A 19,950-nucleotide genomic window follows, 5' to 3' on the forward strand; every position below is an offset into this window, starting at 1 on the left:
TTACTTAAAATATTTTTAATGTTCCACTCACAGCAGTTGTGAAGCAGGCCAGTGTCCTCCTTACTTTACAGATAGGAAAACTGAGGCAGGAAGCTTAGCAATGACCTGAAGTATGACTACAGCAAAAAACTGGCATTAGAATTGGGAACACAAGTTTTGCAGTGGTATACCAGTATATCCTCTCATTTCCCAGAGGAGCAGAAAAGAGGGGCACAGGGCATCTGCAATTAGTAAAGACGCCTCAACTCTCTTGGCTCTGGATCATGAAGTTTTACCATTTTTAGATGCAGAAAAAATGAAAATGAAGAGATGAGTTTTTCTAGGTCACTCTTTGGCAAGTTTGACTAAGGCCAAGAAACATAGCCCTGACCTCCTCAATTATAACAGACATTATAGCCATTACACTATATGAGGACATTGTCTCCACTCATTGCTTTAAAGCTGAATTGTGACTACAGCTGGAAATCCCTGCAACACTGATAATTCGCTGCTCTTTTACTGGTCAAATGTGGAAAACTCAGCAACCTCAACAGTGGAAAACAGGTAACTATTTCCCTCCAGAGAACATGTTCATTAATCAACACTCTCAGAATAAGAGCAATAGGCCATGGCTCAGGTAAACAAACGCACACACAAATACATCTATACACACCTGACACCTATAAACTGCTGGTATATAGTATTAGGGACTGAAAAAGAAGACTATAAGCTCAGGATGCTAACAATGAAAGCACCACAGCACCTCTGCAATGATCATTAATTCATAATCCATAAAGACTAGACATCCATGTCATAAAGACTAGTCAGTCGTATAGAAACATATGTAAATCTCAAAAGTAAAGAGAGGTGCAGATTCTGGAACTCATTATCAAGATCTATGCCCATTTTTCCAGCATCATAAAAATCAGTAATTTAATAAATTAAAAAGACTTTTCCATTATAAAGAGAAGATTTTTCCATGCTAAGGAGCAAACATTTCCATTTGTGATCCACACAGACAAATCTATCTGCTTTGTATAATGAACGCCCCATAATAGATAGGGGTTTGTTTTTTATTATGGTTTACTGTATAACATATTGTATAATAAAATAAAAATGTATAATATATATTATTATACATTTACTATTTATTATACAGTTCTGTATCAATTCAGATACAGCTTCAGATCTTACCATTTAATAGTTGGGCTGTATGGAATTTCAGCAACACAGACCTACAGGTTGTGGCTTCACAGTTTTAAGTCAAAGAACTCTGAATATTCAGACTGTTTCAGGAGCTCTGACAGTTTTTCATTTCTACCATGTAAGTTCTGAGCTCAGAAGACTTCAATGTCCAAGTTTTATAAATCAGAGCTGAGGTCAGTGCTACCAGCCACGTTCTCATGGGGGAGAGGAAGAAAGCCAGTGTCCCATAGGTTCGCTGCAGGAAATAGCAAGAATAGACCTGCCAGAGCAGCAGGAGTGCCATGGCCAGGTGAACCAGCACGGTCAAGAGGCGTCGGATGCGACGGATGTGAGAATGGAAGCTGTAACCCTGGCACCGCAGCAACAGGCACCAGCACAGGTAGGCCATCAACGGCAGATTGAAAAACAGCATCTGAAAAAGAAGAGTAGAGCAAAATAAGACACTGAGCAAGCCAAATGTTCCAAGTAATGTACACCAGAGCATAGGAAGATAAGAGCACCTACAACTGTACCATTCTAAGGACTAAGTGCAATTCCCAGAGTTGGAATCTTAGGATGCATTTCCAAGAGTGTCACTGATGAAATTTGCAGTTGTTCCCACCCCAATCCCAGGYCAGCCATTCCTGCCCACTCCCTTGCAGGGAGTGGCACCCTGATACTTCAGGGAGCTAAACTTGACAAAAACCTAACTCAGCAAAAAAGGAAGGCTCTTCTCTCAGTTTAGCTTTCTGACACAGCCCACTGTTTTGTCAGACAAGTGCTAGACTGYCACAAGGGAGGGATCATAACAGGGGCAATACTGGTCTTACTCTGGATTATTAGCTCAGTTGGTTAGAGCGTRGTGCTGCTAATGCCAAGGTCATGGGTTCAATCCCCATATGGGCTAYGCWAAGGGTTGGACTAGATGATCTCCAGAGGTCCCTTCCAACCTTACCGTTCTATGATTCTGTGATATGCCAAGAAACTACACCCTCTCCCTCTCTTTCAGACTAATGACAGCTAGGAAAACTAGAGGGCAACCAGGTCAGACTGATGGGAAAACTAGACTCACATCTACTCAAAGAGTGACACCTACTGACCTGATCTGAAGGGTTATCTAGTGCACATGAGGAGCCCTGGCCACTCAATCTCCTTGCTAAATCACTGCTGCCTATGTGTGAGCTGAGGGCAGAAATTTTAGATAGAAAGAGACAGACTCCAATCCAGACATCCAGGGAGTTCAAAGCAATGTCAAACAGAAGAAAACGTAAGTGCGAGAAACACACRTACAATGTCCTTCCCTTCTGCCCTTTAAATTTCAAGGAGGATGAGAAAAAGCTGTCATGGTCAGGCATGGCCTCTAATCTTTTTTTAACTTTCCAAGACTCCTTCCTTTGTAAAACTATAAGAAGTTCAAAAAAAGTTTCCCAGAAGAAAGTAGTTGTCAGCATTAATCTTTAAATACTTACCTGTAAGATCCCTACAACAAATGTCAGACTGCCCTGTAAGAAGTGACCACCAACAAACACCCCAAAGGAAAAACAGGCCCCCATCTGGCCATCTATCAGTTCACCTACAAACCATGGTCCTGAAAGAGAGGAAAACAAACACAAAGTACCCTCAGAAAATAAAATATATAGATGGCCCTCTTTTGCTGAGCACAGACTGGTCAACTGTGGAAATACTTATCTATTGCTTGTCTAGTAATAAACCTAATGTTTTGATCCTGAACAATCCAACGAACATTCCCGATGAAAAAACGGCATGGTCCATCAATGATTCRTGCCACGCAATGAAAATAGCTTTAAGCTAATTTCAGCTCTGTTACAATCTTGACACCACAGACAGCATTCTCTTGATAAGAGAAGTGAAAAGAGCCTTTCAAATGGTGGCCTTTCCCCAGAATTAAAATAAAACATACGAAAGACTAGGTCATAAACAATCTCAGCTCAGATTACAAGTGAAAATGGACAGAGTGCACTATCTGTTTTAAGTATAGTCCTGATTTCCAAGGAAGTAGCTATTTTAGTAACATATTTTCAGAGAAAAATAAAGTTTGCAATATCAAAGCTAAGAAGTCTTAGAAACTTGTCATGTGAAATGTCTATTGCACATACTCATGTCATACCAAGGTACAACCAGATCTTATTCAAGCAAGAAGTAAAACTCAATTAAACTTTAAAATACTCACTTTTGTTTCAGAGTAATTTAATAATTTAACTCATTTTAGGGATTTTAAATCAAGCTCACTTGAAAACAAACACTTAGTCACCGTGGATATTAATTTTTATCTTTTCAAATTGATTTTGTAACTTAAGTAACTTTCCCCCATTGTTCAAGATTTCACAAGTCTCTTCTTCATCAGAATCTGAAGTATAATTTTAAAATACTAATTTATGTTCTCCAGTATTCTAAGCTACTTACCTAGAATGGTGTATAAATTCAGAACCAGAATTGAGTAATAAAAGGTATTCGTTTTACTGAAGACATGAAGGGAAAATGAGGTCAAACTCAGTAATCCTGGCCGTTCTAAATAGAGGCAACATTTAAGAAAAATACACTTAATTAAGGCTGCAGCAGATACATATATATACAAAATATTTGTCTTCCTAAAACAAATCTGCACATTATTTACTTGGTCTATTAAATAAGAAATACAGAAATAATATTTGGTGTGTCTACAGCACAAATGCAAGGGAAAACATTTCTGTTATTACTGCAATAACAAAATAAGATTCTGATAAATATAATAATTCTATGCTGAAAACAGGAGCAAGAAAAAGCTGCTGTTCTAAATGAGTATACTTACTGTATGCAAATATGCAAATACACCTGAATGACCTTTCTATACCCAGAAAATTAAGTTAGATAGAATGAAAAATATGGAGAATGTTAATACTGAATGAAAAGCACAGGACTCAGAACAGTAACTGTGTAACCCTAAAACACGCAGGTCAGCACGAACTAGATTAAGCGGGTTTTCTTTGAGTAGAGCTGCTTGGTACTTGATGAAATCTGACTGAAACTTAGCTAAAATGAAGGCTAGCTGTTAGGATGGCAACAGTCTGAGAAGCTTGTCATGTTAGTAAAACAAATGATGTTCATTCTCTAACAAAAGCAGGCAATTCATAGATCGAGATCCATAGAGCCTTCCAATAAAACTTAGCCTTGGGAACCTGACCTACTACATGGCTGCTCTTCTCACAGAGCATTAAGTCCCAGAGGACAGGCTTGACTTCTGGAAGTCAACAGCTCTAAGAAATTTCCTCACTAATTTGTGAAACATTCATGAAGGTCTGCAGGGACCTAGCTGATCAAAAAGTGCTAGCTCTTTTCATTTATGGCTCCTGAATTCCGTAAAGGCAATTGAAAATCTATTATTCTTCTATTTTATCAGCTGATGTAATTACCTTAGGATGCTACGTGATTATGGGTGTAAAGCAAGGGACCTACACTGACATGAATAGGAAGGGAGGTGGCTTCCAGAATAATCTCATCAGTAAGGTGTAAACAAACAGTTGTTTAAAGGATAAACATCAAAAGCTTAAGAGTATTAATTTTCACTTACTGGATTTATCATGAACAAATTACCAAGYTAGATAATGTCTCAAGAGAGACATGATCTAAGTATTATTTCTGAAAATAACATTTCTGAGAACCCGTCATGCTGTTTGCAAAAACTAACAAAAATTATTTTTGTAGCAGGAAATCTGTTTCCCCACTCAGCTGACAGTAATGAAAAAAAAAATCTGTACTAGCAGTAACAAAACAAGCACACTTATCCAAAACCGATACAAAATAAAACAATTCTTTCCCTAMATGCAGGATTTTTTAGAGAGAAAAAAACAAAATGAAGCCATTGAGTCTTCAGTTAATTGAGTTTTTGTTTAAACAAAGATATGTGATCAAGTCCTAAGTTTTTAATTGATTTTATTCAATGTACTGGAGGTTTTACAGGCTCTCCTAAAAATAAAACAGCAGTTTCTGAGAACCTAATCTGAACCCATGATACTTACTAGATGCAATATATATTTAGTGCACAACAGTGTAATTATTTGTATTTTTGGCATACAGATAAATAGAAAATAGGTCTGCAATGATCAGATCCTCTAAAAATACAGGCAAACACTGGTTCATACCTTTGAGGGMTGGTTTTTGGAGGTATCTGAAGATTACAAGCAAGGCGATCTGAATCAACACAATCAACCCAAAGAGCACACGGGCCTGAAAAGACAGTTTTAACTCTAAGCCAGCTCCAGAGTAGTAGCTGCCTTTGAGCCTGCCTTATGGACATCAGCAGAATAACAACAAAGATTTTTAACCGAAACACACATTCAAAGTTTCATGGTTTCACCCCACTGAARAAACAAGCATACAACTTCAGCAGCAGGAAGCCCTGGAACATAACAGTTAATTCAGGTTCATTCTGGTTTCAGTCAGAAGTAATTTCATATGGGAAATACCCTTATTCTGGTAATACGTTTACAATAATTTGCATATTAYTCAGACATCTGTAAACTTAAGTTTCACTAAGAAGCAAACTAGAAAGCAAATTTCAAAATGGAAGATGAATAAATTTACTTAGGTTTCTAAGCTGTTGGACATGCAAGTGAATCTTGAATTCATGGATGACGGTGGGTAACTGCAAATGCACGAAAAAGTTTCACATCAGCTGCTGACATTATGGCTAGTTCTAGCAAAAAAGAAGCAAAATTCCCATTCAGCTAGCCAAAACTAGCCATAGCTAGCCATAACTGCATTTACCAGTGTCCATTAAAATAAATTACAGTGATGTTTTCTTTGATTTAATGTTTCTTTTTTCTACTACCTAGCTTCTTTTCCATTTCTTGCTTGCACAAAATGTGCATGTGCCTATGCCCAAAATGGACAGGCATGACTAAGTCCAGGTCAACTGTTTGCATGAACCATTGCTGCACATTCACATTTGAGGAGTGCAACTTGCAAAAAAAGAAACTTGAAATATTTGTGAAGTTCCACAGGAATAATACCTGAACAAATCACAGTGCATTCTAATCTGCTATAAATCAGGGAAATGCCTCCTGCAGTCTCTGGGGAAAGCAAGAATGCAATGACAGCTGGTTTGCTGAAAGTACTTACTAGAACATAGTGGTCTGTAAGAAGAATAAGAGATGGCCAAAAGCCAAATTTAAGAGAGCGTTTTTCTTCCATAGCAAATATATGGCTTTGAGTGCTAATTCTTCCTGAGGCATCCTAGATGGAAATAAAATGGGAGAAGGGGTGAAAAAAAGGAACCAGTTGTGCTAAAGTAATATATTTCAAAAATGACACAAAGTATCAAGTTAAAGTAGCTAGCTAACATAATTTTTCTGGAAAGATTTGATTGTTACATGTGCAGCTGGCATACTGCTATAYTAAATACATCTGCTTATGGAGTATTACTTAATGACAATTTTGTAGTTCAAGTAACTTTGGGATTGTTAGATTATAATCTGAAAGTGCTGCATAGGAAGGGGACCTTTTCAGAGACTGAACAATTTGTGGAAGACCGTGACTATTTACCGGCCACAGCCAACACTTGTTTTCCAAAAACTCAGTTCTAGGTAATATCATGTCTCAAAAACATTTTGAGGCTTTGTAGCGCTTCACTTCTGGCATATTCATTAGTTACATTATAACTGACACATTACTCCTTTCAATTTGCAATCAAGCAGCGCACTTTCAYGCCCAACTTCTACATATTTATTTAATAGAATTCCTTGGTATTTGTCTGTGCTTGTGTAACAACGGTACCTTTTCTCCCAGGACAAAATAAACTAATATTTGTATGAAAGGATTCAGTATGTCTAGTGTGACTACAGCTGAGACAATAATATTTGGACAATGCCAGAAACAATGTGCAGCAATTGAGTATTCATATCTTTTGCAGGTAATTAATTCAAATTAAAGCTGCATCCCTTTCTCTTTCTGAAAACYATGCAGTTACTGGATGTACTATTAATTTATGACTGGAGAAGAAAAGAAATGAATTTTTTAAAAATCTCTTTGAGTAACCTATAATATAACAAACATATTTGTAGTGCTAATAGCTAACTATTGCTATGCAGGCCTATATAACCCTCTTSAAATATTATTCAGTTTTGAGTTTTTCTTCATCAACAAAAAAACCCAAACCCCACAGCTACAAAATGTAGCTTTCCTAAATAGCATAACACAGGCTAAAAGACAGAACATTGACAGTACAGAAAGGCCACTGGGGGTGGGGAGGGAGGGAAAATGGGGTGGTGGTGGGAAAGTGTATTATCATCCTTGTCCTGAGAGAAACGCAACCTGGCTGGATTCTACCTGGAAGGACAAAGCTGATTTTCCCATTACTGTTGTGCAAATAAACAGAATGTTAGAAGAGTCTCACTGGGTTCTTTTAAGGCCACTTGAAAGCACAAAAATAAAACACAGTTGCAACAGCAGAAGTGTTCACTGCAAAATGTTTTTTCACTCAAGCACCCTAATATCAGTAAGTCTGGTGTTCTGGAAAACATAAACCATGTTCACTGTCAGCCTATAAAAGATCAAGAGAAGAACTTCAAACAATCAAATAAAGCATTCTCATCTCCAAAATCAACTTGATCCAGGCGTTCTAAACTAATAACATGATGTTACTTTATATTTTCCTTCACCAAGCCTATCTTTTCAAGACAACCTTAAAAGTTGATTGTTACCTGCTAATCAAATTAATTTTTGACCAGTTACTTGCTCTTCTGTATTATCTTATTATATTTTCCATGAAAAATAAGTATTTTTCATTTACTCACATACTTTATTAATGTTTCAGTGCTAGGCAGTCCATCTCTTTTCATTTAATAAACCCATTAATTGCTCTAATCAATGAGACAAGTATGAAATATTGTCCCTAGTTATGTGATACAGCAAGCTGATACAGCAGACATGACAATATAAAGATTCAGTGTAGAGTGCCAATGCTCATCTCACCTGGACAGTCACCTCTATGTGATGGAACCCTTCACTGTAGTTTTGYGGGCTCCACTTCAGTGTGTAGAGAGGGCCAGATGCCTGATGAGCATTCCCCAAGTGAACTCCATCTATACAGACTTTGACAGAGGTAATGAAAGAAGGAGAGAAGGCCAGAATTCTAAGGAGGGAATATAAACAAATTTGTTACAGGACTTGCAGATTTCTCATCAGTCTTTGAAGAGAAGTCCCTAAAGATTATGTTACTTTCTAGGTAAGAGCTCAAAAGGGTTAGAAATGAAAATGCTGAGATATCTGTAGAAAAATGATAACACAGTAGCTCTTTCCTACAGTTAAAAAAAGAAGTTCCATGTAACATTATGCAGAAGAACAGGGTAGAAAACTGGGCTGTGGAACTKGCAAAACTGTGGCAGGGATCCTCAGGTCTTGGCAGAAATAATCTTAGCCCTCCCAAAACAAAACAAAGTGAACTCTTGTTGTCAAAACATTTGGTAACGTGCAGAATGCATTCTCATGTGCACATGCAGACATAAAATCAAATAGTTGTAGATATTTTCACTAAAAATTGCCAGTCTCTCTCCAAAGTCCTTTTTATACTTTTTATTAGTCAGAGCATAACCTCTCAGTCTTTGTAAATGAATTAATGAGAAATGGAATAGAATGCAAGCTTGATATTACAGATCTTACTCTACTAGCTTTCAGACAAAAAAGACAAAAATAAACTCAGTGCTATATAATCTACTTTTATCACAGATATGGTATAAAGTGAGCTCTCAGGAACCATCTTCTGGAGAAAACTGAATTCTGAGAACTACAAACACATTTTTTATAAATATATATATACAAATAAAATAAATATATATTATAGATATATGCACAAACACACATACATACAGAGGTACACTACAACTAAGGAAGAAAAAAAAAACTCAGCTACTCAAACATGGTGAAATCAGAACGTTACAGGATACCTGATATGAGTTGAGTAAAGAATTTTTTCTAGTGGTTCATGAGCAGCGCTGCTATAAAGGAAAGATTTGGGATTGGTGATGAGAAYTACAGGCCATTCTTCAAAGTTAAGATCTGCAAAGCTAAGGAGGTCATGATCAAATGCAAGGATTCGGTACCTGAGATGAGAGCAAGATAATTTTGTTAATACCAATTCCTGCATACATAGCTCCTCTCAAGTTCCTAAATAGAACTGATTTGACTTATTTTCCATTTGCTCTATTCTGCACTTGATTCTGTATTAACTGATCCTGCATTAACTGAACAGAAGGCTACCTCTGTGCAGGTTCATTTTGATTCTAAACTGCTGAAGCACCACTCAAAATTCCAAATTTCAAGATCTGCTCTGATTTGTACAYGAATCAGCTAGATGAATATTATGGCAAAATTCAAATGTCATGTATATTATAACAGCATTTGGGTAGATATGCTAGTCATGGACAAAGACCTCAGTGTGATGGCTCCTGCATATATGTATCTTTCTCTAGAATACTGCAGAATATATTAATTAACTGGATCACACATTCCTTGCAGCATTAGACACTGCTTAATCTGTTGCCAAAATGACATTTCTCAAGCAGACTGTTTTTGTTTCTAAAGTTCCTACAGCTGGTGCAGAACATGAATATTTTAAAGTACAGATACTCATTTTTTTTATTACAATCTGCTTGCCTATTTTGATTATTAAAAGCATATTAATTGGAYATTTAAATGTCCTCTTTTTAATTTCTAAATATCAAGAATGAATCAAAAATTATTTTACATAATTTATTAGCACACTGCTGGTATGGGGAAAAATTCCCAAACTTACACTCAAAGGTAGTTTTCAAAAACATTAATAGTAATAACCAGTTAAGACAGGCCTAATAGTGCTCTCAAATTCTCCACACATGATAAAAGGGAATCTCAGAATAAGCTGATAAGCTCCATGCATTAATTTTTCCACAYGGGGTATGCTCACCTCCTGTTATCCATCCAGTCTCCCAACTCCAGTTCCAAAGTGCCATGACGGTGTTGACTGTGCAACACTGGCATCAGCCCACCCAGTGTATGCAAATGCCCACATAAATAGGCTGTGGCAGAACTAACAAAAGAACAGAAGAATCATGATTATTTTGGGGAAAGGAAATGCCACTCTAAAAAAATTGAAAATTGACAGACAAGTCTATGGAGAGAAGCAAGAAATGCAGTTTACACTGAAAGGATGCAGGAAAGAAATTAAGATCTTACCTCATTAATGTTCTTATTCCTGGAGCTGGAGAGATGATTGTTGAAGTGGGATAATGGCCAAACCAGACAGTATGATTGCTGTGAAGACTTTCTGTTGCCATCAAAGACAGCTCATTCATTTGATTCTGAAATGGGCAAGTGTTTGAAAAAAACTGTTAAACATTCCAGCTATTTGGAAAGAGTAGCAAAAGGAAAGCAGAAAAAAAAAGTAACAATGCAATTTTATCCTTATATCCATAGAGAATGCCCTGTTGACTGCTTCAGGAGCCTGTGCATGAGCAAATGGAATGGTTAAACATATCCCCAAAAAATCAGATGTTAAGGGAAAAAAAACAAAAAACAAAAAACAAAAAAACCCCAAGATATTCAACACATTCCTTTCAACTGAACAGAGGTAAGTGCAGTATAAACAAAGAATTTTATAAATGATGTTTCTATCCTTACTACTGCTTATTTCTACAGTGGAAGACAATATGTTTGAATTTACTTATAAATATATTTACAATTATTAACCCCACTTATCTTTTGGGTTGCTAGAAGGCCATTTGTAGGCATGACAGATCTCAAACTGTACACTGCATGCTTCAGGGATTTAATTGAAGGAGYTATGAGGCAGAATATTGAAAACATYACCAGCAATTGCTGTTCATCTTAACCAAAAGTAACACTTCACGCAGCACTTATAAGTTTCTTTCTTTCAGTTGTTTGACTTCCAATCTTTTAAAATCAACTGCTTAGTGTCCATAGAAGCTCCCAGGACCTATAAGATCTCAAAGTCTTACAGAAGAGGCATGAAAACTAAAACCAGAAAAAAATACAAGTTCACGCCCAATTTTGCAAAACCATCTTTTAGGATAATCCCGAGAAGAACCAAAATATCCTTTCCCATCCTACCTGCATAGAAATGCACATGAACAAAGGAGGCAGAAATAAACCTATATTGAAAAAGGATGGACTCTGCATGCTATTCTGGGTTAATGTAACAGGTTTATTAAGCAGAATTAATATTTCATTTGTATTTAAGAATTTGGGCTTTAAAACCATTTTTGCACAAGATAGCTGTCAGAAACTTTAGACATACAAGCAAATCACTGATAAAAATCCAACTTAAAAAAAAAACTCCTGGCAGAGTTTTAATTTATAACAAAGTTATAAATGTCTACTGGCAAATTTACTATTTGCTTTGTGCAAAAAAACTGCAAATGATGCCCTCTGGACCCTTGTTGCTAGCTGATCTKCAAGTAAATGCTTAATTTACTGCAGCCAAGGACAGGCGCTCCAGATTTGAGTATATATCTTAACTCACTGAGAATTGGTCTGCAAAGCTACTGCACCCAGTCTGGATTATGGGAAACAATGAGAATAACAGTATTGTACTTGGCACTCCAAGATCACCTTTAATCAAGTATCTTCAGGTGCTTTACAAACATATAATTAAACATCAAGTATCCCTTTAGAGAAGATCAGAGGGAGAACATTTTATGTATCACTGAGGCTGTGATCTCAGGCAGAATACAGCATCTGTTTACCAGAGCACATTAACTTCAGGTAGCACTTTAAGAGAGTATCTTGAAAACAATATACATCAACTACAGAGAAAATTATGGAAAAGCAAAATACTGTTACCAAAATTGACATTTGATTTAAATATCAGCATTAATGTTTTCTTACAAAAAAAACAAAAACAAAACCAAAATTTTTATGGTCTCAAAAAATCAGAACCTCACTTTCATAAATTATACATTTTTTATACTGTTATCTTTTGTGTTATTTCATTGCTAACATTAGTGCAACCCTCCTATCTGAAATATGAATAAAGAAAACATCCAGCAAAGCAAAAAGGAATGAAATTGGAAAGGATTTTTTTTTAAACTTTATAAGAAGTAAGGAACTTACATAATCACTAAAGCATAGCTAAAAATTATGAAACTGTTCACAGTGCTCTTAAAAAAAAATCTAATTTGATGTTTTTGTATTGGATTATTTCTTAGAGAAAAAGCACAGATACCACGCGCGTTAAGAAGAGACATGTTCATTTCTCTAAACAGAGGCAACCCTGTGTATAACAATTTAAAAAYGCAGGGACAGTTCTAGAAGAACACAAATCTTTCAGGTACCTCTTCTTTATAAAAACAAATAAAAAAYACCTCAAAGAAAGAGATCCACACAGAACAGAAATACAAATGCCAGTAAAAATAATGTCAAGACTTTTAAAATACCGTGTTTAAAATCCCAAAGAAATTGTAGGGCCTCTTAGGGCCTGGGCTGAGGGTAGCATCCACGCAGATGAAAGAATAGTTCCCAAAAGACGTGGTGTGGATGTAATGGAAAGAGCCATCTTTACGCCAGGCAGAGTATTTCCTGCCAAAACAAAATGGAAATATTGCTGTTAGGAAAGTCTGTAGCAGCAACATAATAATGAAGTGTGCAGGATAAATATAAGACTTCTTCCATTAGATCTAGCTCCACGTTGCTACTGGAGTAAGGTCCACTCTTAAAAGTCAATGGCATGGAAGCCTGTATTTCAAAGAAAACATGTTACATGGATCACRTATCAAGACAAGCACCAGATCAGCACATAAATGTTTAAAAGAAAAGCTGGCATAAATACATTTTCCCTGAGCAACACAGTGGTCTTTTACAGATAAAGGACAGGTMAGCAGCATAAACACAACATGAAACAAATCAGTAGGATGACAAGATAGCAGAATTTCATACAACTTTTAATTAAAGAACACCTTTAAAAAGAAAAAAAAAAAAAGTTGATTGTGCCTGTGTTCACTGCTGGTATCTGAAGATGATCTGAAAGAATTTCTCAAAAATAACTTTTGCTTGATTATCTAGAAACATCAGGAACAACAAATCTTGTCTCCTTTATTTTGCTAGGGATCTCTTAAGTTACTCTGATGTAGAATTAAACACTTGAGCTACTGGCTGGTRGAATATGATTTTGAACTAAAAAAATACTGAATCTTTTCAATACCTTTCAAAAGATCCAAAACAGAGACACTATAGTACACCAAGTCTTTTCAATAGCAAATATGACAATTCCCTTTCACTTTTTACTCCAGTAAATCTCACCAGATCTCCTGTCACCTATGGAGTATTATCAGAATTTTTCATTCGAATTGCATACAAGGATACACCCACGCACAGACACACATAAATACAAACACATATACAAAGCCTAAATTAGAGTGTGGATTTCCAGGTCCTCCCCAAGCAGTTAAAGCTGAAAGCACCACTAAAATTATATGACAAGTTTTTGTGTTTAGATGTGAAGGGCAGGGAAAATTGAGGGGTTAAACAAGAGCTGTAACTGAGGCTATCTTTGTACTGTACAAGCAAAAGAGCCAACTAAAGTCAATGTTACAGACTTATTTGTCCCYATTTGAATCTCCAGTGTGTTTCTTGAGAACATCTATTTACCCATCACCTGCCCTCTTGCTTCTCTATTTTCACTTTTCCAAAATCACTCAGATGTGAAGAAATGGCTCWGCTAAAGTTTAGACCCATACCTCACGAAAAGCCCCTATTGGATGCAAAGAAAAAAAAACCAGAAAATGTGTGGTCTTCTGCTGTTTTCTTTTTCTTTATTCTTCTTATTCTAAGGAGGAAAAGCCTTCTTCAGAAACACTGGTTTTWCAGGAATATGTCACTCAGCTCTTCTACGGAAACTGAACACCCATTCACAGAACATTTCCTAGACAAAGGAAGATTTATAATCGATGCAACAATAAAAACATAGAAGGATAAGAGATAAGAAGTGTGAGCAAAGAATTCTTTGTTCTCTCAATCYACTCTGCTCTATTATCTGGCAATGGGAAAGACAARGAGAGCRAAAGCAAATATCCTGGGTATTAAAGAAGTCAGTGAAAAGGTGTATATGTGAAAAGTAAAGCCAGAGCCAGAATACTGTTTAGTGATTTTGACCTTGAATATTACTCTTGTCTGTGTGGCATATAAAAGTACCTGTAGTAATTCTGAATGCTATCCAGGTGTGGAATGTTGAATGAATCTGTAAGGGAGAGAAAAAGGAAATGAGGAAACTTTCAGATTAAATCGATTATTGTCCTCTGTATTTTTATTTCCTGATGCTGAGATAAAGTAGCCTCAGCAGGCACTGATGAGTTATATTTAAAACAAAACATACACACTCTGCATAATTGAAAAGCAACCTGTCAGTTGTACAGAGAAAACATTATATACCTTCCCTACTTGATGTAGTTGACCAAACTATTTGGAACAGTTTTCTCATTTAAGTTTCAATTCAAAGACAAAATTGTTATGGGAAAGTGAATTTGACAATAATTTGATAGTGGCTACAAGCTAGCCAGTTGATTCCAGTTGGGCTAAAGCCTTTTGGAAGCTTTTGGATTGGGTGGATTCTATACAAATAAAACCTCATCTCAGGAAAATAAAGTAGCAATAGCTTTAGAGAATAGCACGTGGAAAACAGGCAGCAACTTGGGAGTGTCTGTACTGAGATTGGAGTCTACCTCTCCCTAAACACTGGTAACAGAGGCCTTCTAGAAAAATGAGAGTGAATATTACAGGTGTGACAAAATATACCTTTTTTTTTTCCTTCAGTATAATGCTTCCTAGTTTTGCCTTTCCTGTAATAGCTGACTTCTATAGCCTCTATAGGTCATCGGTTTGTGCTTACAAGCTTAGCTAGCCAGTGTAGTGTCAATGATGACAAGTGACAATGAGGACAAACTTTTATGAGTTCTTTCTGTTAAAAAGCAACTAGATTTCCTTCATCTACTGAATACCTGCTACTTTCTAACTTAGACCTGTGGGGGGAGGTCTGTGAAATGTAACTTGAAGCCACTTCTTTGGTAGGATAAACTTACAACTTGCCCTTCCATTGGAAGATATGAGGGGTCTGTAAACTAATGGCCTGGAAATTAACATCTGAAGATACGCTCTACCACTTGTTAGGAGGAAGCCAAAAACGAAGACTCATACTTCCCTGTTACCAAAACACCAGTTAATGCCAGTAAGCAAAGTGTGTCCTCAGTAGGACAGGCACTTGGGTGGCAAGCCCTTCTAACAACTTATAACCACTGCTAATACTCTAATAAGTACTATCACTTTACCTCAATATTCTCACTTAACCTAAATCAGTTCTGTAATCTCAGAAAAGGAAAAGCTGTTTCATTTCCCTCTTACCATGATTCCCTTTGATGTCTATCCACTTGGTCTTTTCCATGACCCTTGATCTCTTCAGGATCGACTGGTAAGTTTGCCACTCTACTTCTACCTGCTCAGACCCCAATTTATCTCTTGTCTTAGCATCTGTCAAGTCACCTGCAAACRTACAAAGGTGAGATATAACCAGAGGCCGACAGATTTCACACAATTACTGTAGCAAGGCAAGCATGCAGTTCAAGCCTCTCAGCGTAAGTGGCTGCAAACCTCCTGTGTGAAATCTAGGCATTCCTGTCATCTGGTACAAGAGGTTACTATAAACATAAATGCGTTTCAGTGCAGTACAGAAGTATCTATCAGATGTGCTGGCTATTCCAACATCTATCAACCACGTCATTACAGTACTTTTACTAATGCGACACTAAAGTAAAGGAAATTTATTACTYGTGCATTATGCCTAAAAATTTTTGTCACAGAGGCTTTGTTAAACTCTATACCTTCTGCATTACTATCATTTTAGGTTCTAAATAAATCTGATCCACYCTCTTCTTTTTCATATACTATCTAACACCTCTCTGCATAGCTAGTTAAAAGATGCATGCTAACCATCTCTGAGCTCTTAAAAAAAAAAGGCAGAAATAACTATCTGTAGAAACAAAAGTCCAGGGCTAGATCCAAGATTCTAAAGCCTCCCTATTGTAAGGGCTAAAAGCCTTTTCAAATTCCTTGCCAAAACCAATCCATTTCAATAGCAGAACAAGCTGTTAAAAGAAATGACAAAGCTTATTTCACCTGTCTTGGTATGCCATGTTTAAATGAAAATCAGCAATAAGAACTGTACATTAGTTCACAGCTAAATTTTATTCAAATGAGTACAGATTATTGTGAGACAGAATACCTAGGAGAGCAACTGGCTTTTAATGACCGATCAGAGCAAAGGCTCACTTCTGTCATTTCAAATACAAAGAATGACTTAGAATCCCTACTGCAAGGACCAGAAAGAAGGGGGCTGCTTGTAAGAACAAAAGTGCAGTGATTAATATGAGGAAAACAATAGTATATKGCATTATTATTTCTCAGTTATGTATAACACATACTAAACTGACTGTCAATTTTAAGATATATTAATTCTCTTGAGTTTAACTGTTAGCCTCTTCTGGAACTGGCAGTCTATCTTCAGCTGCAATTCCATTTTCGTTGCTTAAGATACCTTAAGTCTTTAACACTGTAATTTGTATCCTATAATTTTGCTTGTTTACTTTTCCTTTGATAACGCATTGAACAGGAAATTCACACTTCTGAATTGCCTACCTGTTGCTAGGACAAGTGCTGGCYGAATTATATCAATTGTTTCAGAACAGAATTTTTCGAAGTCAGGAGCTCGCTTGGGATCCCGAAATCTACTGATATGAATATCTGACACCTGCAGAAAAGATAAAAGTGAAACACTGTTCCAAGCAGAGGGTTAGCAGTGCCCAGGTTGTTCTGCAAAGCCATATATAAAAAAGAAGGTAATGTAAGAACAGTCATAGTGATTCCCACTAGTATCAGAGATGCATCATGCAATACAAGTAGATGACTAGGGAAGTGCAAGAGCAGAGCAAGCATATGATATTTCCTCTGTAATTCCTAAAATCATATTTAAATCRAGTTGCCTTAAGCTAAGGGCAAGCAATAGTCTGGATGAAATACTTGGTTATCTGCATGTTTGGAAGGCTTTAAGCAGCCTGTTGACTTTCAAATTGTGGGAACCTCTTGCGCAACATCAGTCTTGCTGCAAGAGAGAATACTAAGTAGTTCTGCAAAGCAAGAATAGGTTAAAGCTACCTAGGACCTGAAGTAAACTGATATGGTACCTGGTATGAGGCTTCCAGCATTTGGGAAGAAAGATTTCAAATATTTTCCCCATACATTTCAATGGAACAAATCAGTGCACTTGGTTCGCGTTCCAGGTGCCTTCATCAATGCACAGCTTGCCCAGGAAATAATGAGACCCCTTATATGTAACTGTAAGCAATGCTCTTTATCTCTGAACCAATTAAAGATTTTGCATCAGAAAAGCAGTACTGAAGAAGAGGTTAGAAAAGTACAATTTTTCTTTTTATTGTGGCTTTTTACCTCAGTCCAGGACAAATCTGTGGGCAAACACCTTCAATCTAACCCCTTCATATCAGACAAGCAAATTAATAGTTAGACTTTTCAGTTTAGAAAAATGACATTTGATGCCTAAATGAGAACAGGCACATCCTCATAACTATCAGACCATATCATCATTTGAGAGTGAATAACATTATTTTTTACATGTGCCTTGATTAGCCTGGCTCTTGTAAAGCTTTTTCCTTCTTGAAAAATCTAGGTATAGTATCTTGGAGATAAAATGCTGTAGCTTCTACTTCCACAGTTATTTCAATATGTAGATTACATTGCATTAATACAATTTTAAAAATTCTAATTAGGAAAATTCCCATATTGCTTATATGGGACTCTTCCACAGATCAGAATTGGATGCTAAAGCAGCTAAACACCTTTAGAAATAATCATAACTTCATTTCTATTGATGCATTCACATGGCATTGTTAATAAAGAGCACAGTAAAACCAATGCACAAAACCTACTTTARTCATTGGCAAGGTTACAGTATCTTATTTTGCTCCTCCTAAGCCCATGGGTTTGCAATTCTTCTTCAGCAATGAAATGAAAACACAACTTCTGTTGTTCCTSTCTCAAGATTCTGGAGCAAGAAGTCCTGTCAGTCTTGTTCTGCTGATAACTAAGGAAAATGTAACTCCTCTTCCCAACTTTTCAGCAGAGAGTGGCTGAGAGGTCTGACTTTCTGTGAAAATCTTGCCACTTTTTTTCCTACTATAACTCTAGTTTAAGATTTTCAAAAGGCTTTTCTCACAGGTTTTAAGAGCTATAGTATCCTAAGACCTTTGCATAGCTGGGACTAACTTAACACAACTAAAAGCCAAGAAATACAAAGATCCTGGGAGCAGAGCTTCAGAGCTTCTCCCATTTTGTTAAAAAAAATACATCAAAACATGTCCCAATTAAAATGAAGTGAATGGGCAAAGTGAAAAGCTTGTAATGCTCTTCCTAGGCTGGGAACTTAATTTCACAAAATGTAGGTAAAAGCCCATATACAGCATTTCTTTTCTCCTTCTCYTGCCTCAGACCGAGGTGGAAACTTGGTATCTCTGAATGCTTCATAGAAAGTGACTTTCATCAAAACAGTTTAGAAGAGACTTAGACATGAAAAGAAATCACTATCCACTTCCCTTACCTAGAGAAAAGTGTCTGGGAAAAGGCAGGCATTAACAAAGGAAAATCCTGAGGCCTACAGAAATGATAGGATACACGAGCTGGTGAAAACTAGAGAAAAATCATCTGTAAACTTGTGAAATATTGAACCAGATAGCGAATATGGATTAGCAAGGATATTCTACTGAAGGAAAGGTAAAAGTGTCTTACATACAAGATGACATTGTAAAAATCTCAGTTTAAGAGGAGATGGTCCTGTGGATGGGAGGAAAAAMAAGGCAGGAGATGCTGGGGGAGGAACTGATCACTTTGAGATCTATCCAGRCAGTGACCTGGGATGGACCTGTGGAGTCACCAGGGAGCCTGAAGCCTGTTTCCCACAACACCGTCCAGCACTACGCTGGATTTAGCACTTAGTTAATTTCCAAGTTGGGTCAACCATAAAGCAGCTGTGAAAGGGCATGTTTGAAAGAGAACATAACTACTTAAAAGCAAAGCCAGGTCTCAGATTAGCTGTGCCATGATCTATCCCTGGGAGACCTCCTTGGAGGTAACACGACCAGAGGGAACGTGGCGCACAGCCGGAGACACGCGGAGCTGAGCACGGTGCCTGTGGGCACAGCTCCACAGGCGCTGGATCTTGTTGTAGTTGACTCTTTATGAAATAGCAGCTCAAGACAGAGGTTTTACCTAGAGCAGCTCAAGCACATTCCCCGCTCCCGAGACTGTGCCAGGTTAATCTGGCACCGATATTTAATTTGGAAACTAAGCTGTGTACATAAAGCCTAATGTATGTCACTGCTTTAGTGGCCAAGTGCTTTCTGATGCTACAGATCAGTGCAACAGTTTTCTCTTCTTTCACATAACTGCCCAGCACCTTGGAAGAGGAAAGGGGGAGCAGGGGCAGAGCCTGGATTTTTCACAGGGGTATTTATTATATGACAGCTATAGGGCGCTGATGTCGCATATAGGCTCTTGTAATAACTAGGTGAGTTTTAATCGCCTGCTTCTGCCCTGCGCATCTCATGTCCGGGCAGTCCCGCAGCCTGGCCAAACTGCCGCGCTTGAGGCTTCACAGCGAGCCCGGGGGACGGGGAAAGGGAGCGTTTTCTGACAGGAGGCGCCGCGGCCGCCAGGGCCCGTTAACGGCCAGTCCCGCTCCCG

General features: G+C 37.3%; 1 protein-coding gene across 1 annotated transcript in view; it reads right to left on the reverse strand.

The window, feature by feature from the left end:
• Positions 1–19,950, reverse strand: part of TMEM62 (transmembrane protein 62) — a 20,244-nt gene continuing 294 nt past the window's right edge. Inside the window, exons 2-14 of the mRNA XM_085299882.1 lie at positions 16,837–16,981; positions 15,547–15,684; positions 14,344–14,389; positions 12,591–12,732; positions 10,372–10,496; positions 10,103–10,225; positions 9,105–9,260; positions 8,134–8,293; positions 6,283–6,396; positions 5,304–5,388; positions 3,589–3,693; positions 2,634–2,752; positions 1–1,597 (exon numbers count right to left, since the gene is read on the reverse strand). Coding sequence (XP_085156008.1) covers positions 1,271–1,597; positions 2,634–2,752; positions 3,589–3,693; positions 5,304–5,388; positions 6,283–6,396; positions 8,134–8,293; positions 9,105–9,260; positions 10,103–10,225; positions 10,372–10,496; positions 12,591–12,732; positions 14,344–14,389; positions 15,547–15,684; positions 16,837–16,981 — 1,785 coding nt within the window. The 3' untranslated portion in view covers positions 1–1,270. The remainder of the gene's footprint in view (positions 1,598–2,633; positions 2,753–3,588; positions 3,694–5,303; positions 5,389–6,282; positions 6,397–8,133; positions 8,294–9,104; positions 9,261–10,102; positions 10,226–10,371; positions 10,497–12,590; positions 12,733–14,343; positions 14,390–15,546; positions 15,685–16,836; positions 16,982–19,950) is intronic.

This window comes from Rhea americana, unplaced genomic scaffold (assembly GCF_003343005.1).
Source record: "Rhea americana isolate MKP2758 unplaced genomic scaffold, rheAme1 scaffold_155, whole genome shotgun sequence".
Lineage (NCBI taxonomy): Eukaryota > Metazoa > Chordata > Aves > Rheiformes > Rheidae > Rhea > Rhea americana.